Consider the following 1,532-nt stretch of genomic DNA (forward strand, 5'->3'; position numbering starts at 1 on the left):
TCTCTCTCTCTCTGTCACTCACCTAGCGACGTGGCGCCCCCTGACGGCTGGACACAGGTCAGTGACCTCTGCTCCCACAGCTGACCGCTCGGACACCGCCGGATGACCGCCGTGACGTCACCGAGGTCAGACAGGAAGCACTGGAGGTAACTCCCGGCGTCTGTAGCCAGGGGGAGATAACCGAAGCCTTTCTTCGCTGCTGAGTCCACGCACAGTCCGGCTGAGGGGGGGGGGGGTGCACAGAGGAATTAAAAAAAAGTTTCTTTAAAAGTTTTACGGCATTTGTAACTCACTTATGTCATATAAGGAGTTTTTATAAACGTTTTCTAACGCCATAGTTGCACAAATCTAACGTCCAAACAGGTCTGGGTGAGAATAATGTTTTAGTATTAATGTGCACGTATTGTTACGTATAAAAGGTTTGTGAATAAATGAATGATAATTATTTTATTTTGTCTGTACTGAGTTCACAACTCGACGTCCTCTGAAGTTACTACAGTTTCAGTAAGAGTTTTACGGCCTTTTTAACACAGTTAGGTCATATAAGTGCCGAAGATTAATTAGAAGCACTACAAAAGAATAAACAAGAGGGAAAAAAAGAGGAGAGGGAGAGATGAGGATGACAGATGTTTGATGAGAAAGAAGGAGCAAACCACACCAGATCACCCGCCAACCACCCACCCGGGGAGACAGAGGACATGACACATAAATAGTTTTAGTTTAATAAAGTTTTCAGTAGGAGTTTTAAGGAGAATGTACCGGTGTGTGTAATGTAGAGGTTAAGTGATTCGCTGTCGCACGGAGGAGAGCCCACTTCGTTTTAGTTCTAGTCAGGTTTTACGGCGCTAGCAACTACATAAGGTCATATAAGCGCCAAGGTGGATGTCAACAGAGAAGTCCAAACAGGGAATCAGACTTACTCTGCTCACCTCTCTAGCCTCAACAGCACAAAGTCTGCTTCGACTATCAAGACACCCCGGAAATAGCGGGTCACAAGAGAGTGACAAACATACAAAAGAAGTAGAGGAAAATGACGATAGTAAGGATGCGGAAAGAAAAAGCAGCAGCAACGTTGTTCCGGCACTGTATGAGTGTGACATTGATAAATCCCCCCTCCTCCTCCCCTCCTCTCTCACCTCCCCCTCCCCCTCTCTCACCTCCCACCTATCCAGGTCCATATAAGGAAAATCAGGCCACCTGCCCTCCCCCTCTCCCTCCCTCCCCTCCTCCTCCTCCCTCCCTCCTCCCTCCCCCTCTCACCTCCCACGTCACATCTATCCAGGTCCATATAAGGGCAATCAGGCGCCCAGACACACCCCCTCTGCGGGAAGTAGGCGTGGTAAGGGGGACAGCTCCTGGCTATGGCCACGCCCCCGTCACACTCCCAGTGGAGGCCACATCCACCGGGCATCTTGTAGGTCGTGCCGAGAACCTTGCCGTCACACATGTCTGGGGGAAACAACAACCACATCGTCATCGTCATCATCATCATCATCATCATCATCATCATCATCATCATCATCATCATCATC

General features: G+C 49.0%; 1 protein-coding gene across 1 annotated transcript in view; it reads right to left on the bottom strand.

The window, feature by feature from the left end:
- LOC101861398 overlaps positions 1-1,532 on the bottom strand; it is a gene marked incomplete at both ends in the record, with an annotated part of 10,964 nt that overhangs the window by 1,042 nt on the left and 8,390 nt on the right. The window contains 1 exon segment of the mRNA XM_013089254.2: positions 23-220. Within this exon segment, the coding sequence (XP_012944708.1) occupies positions 23-220 (198 nt within the window).

Source organism: Aplysia californica, unplaced genomic scaffold (assembly GCF_000002075.1).
Source record: "Aplysia californica isolate F4 #8 unplaced genomic scaffold, AplCal3.0 scaffold00910, whole genome shotgun sequence".
Taxonomy (NCBI): Eukaryota; Metazoa; Mollusca; class Gastropoda; order Aplysiida; family Aplysiidae; genus Aplysia; species Aplysia californica.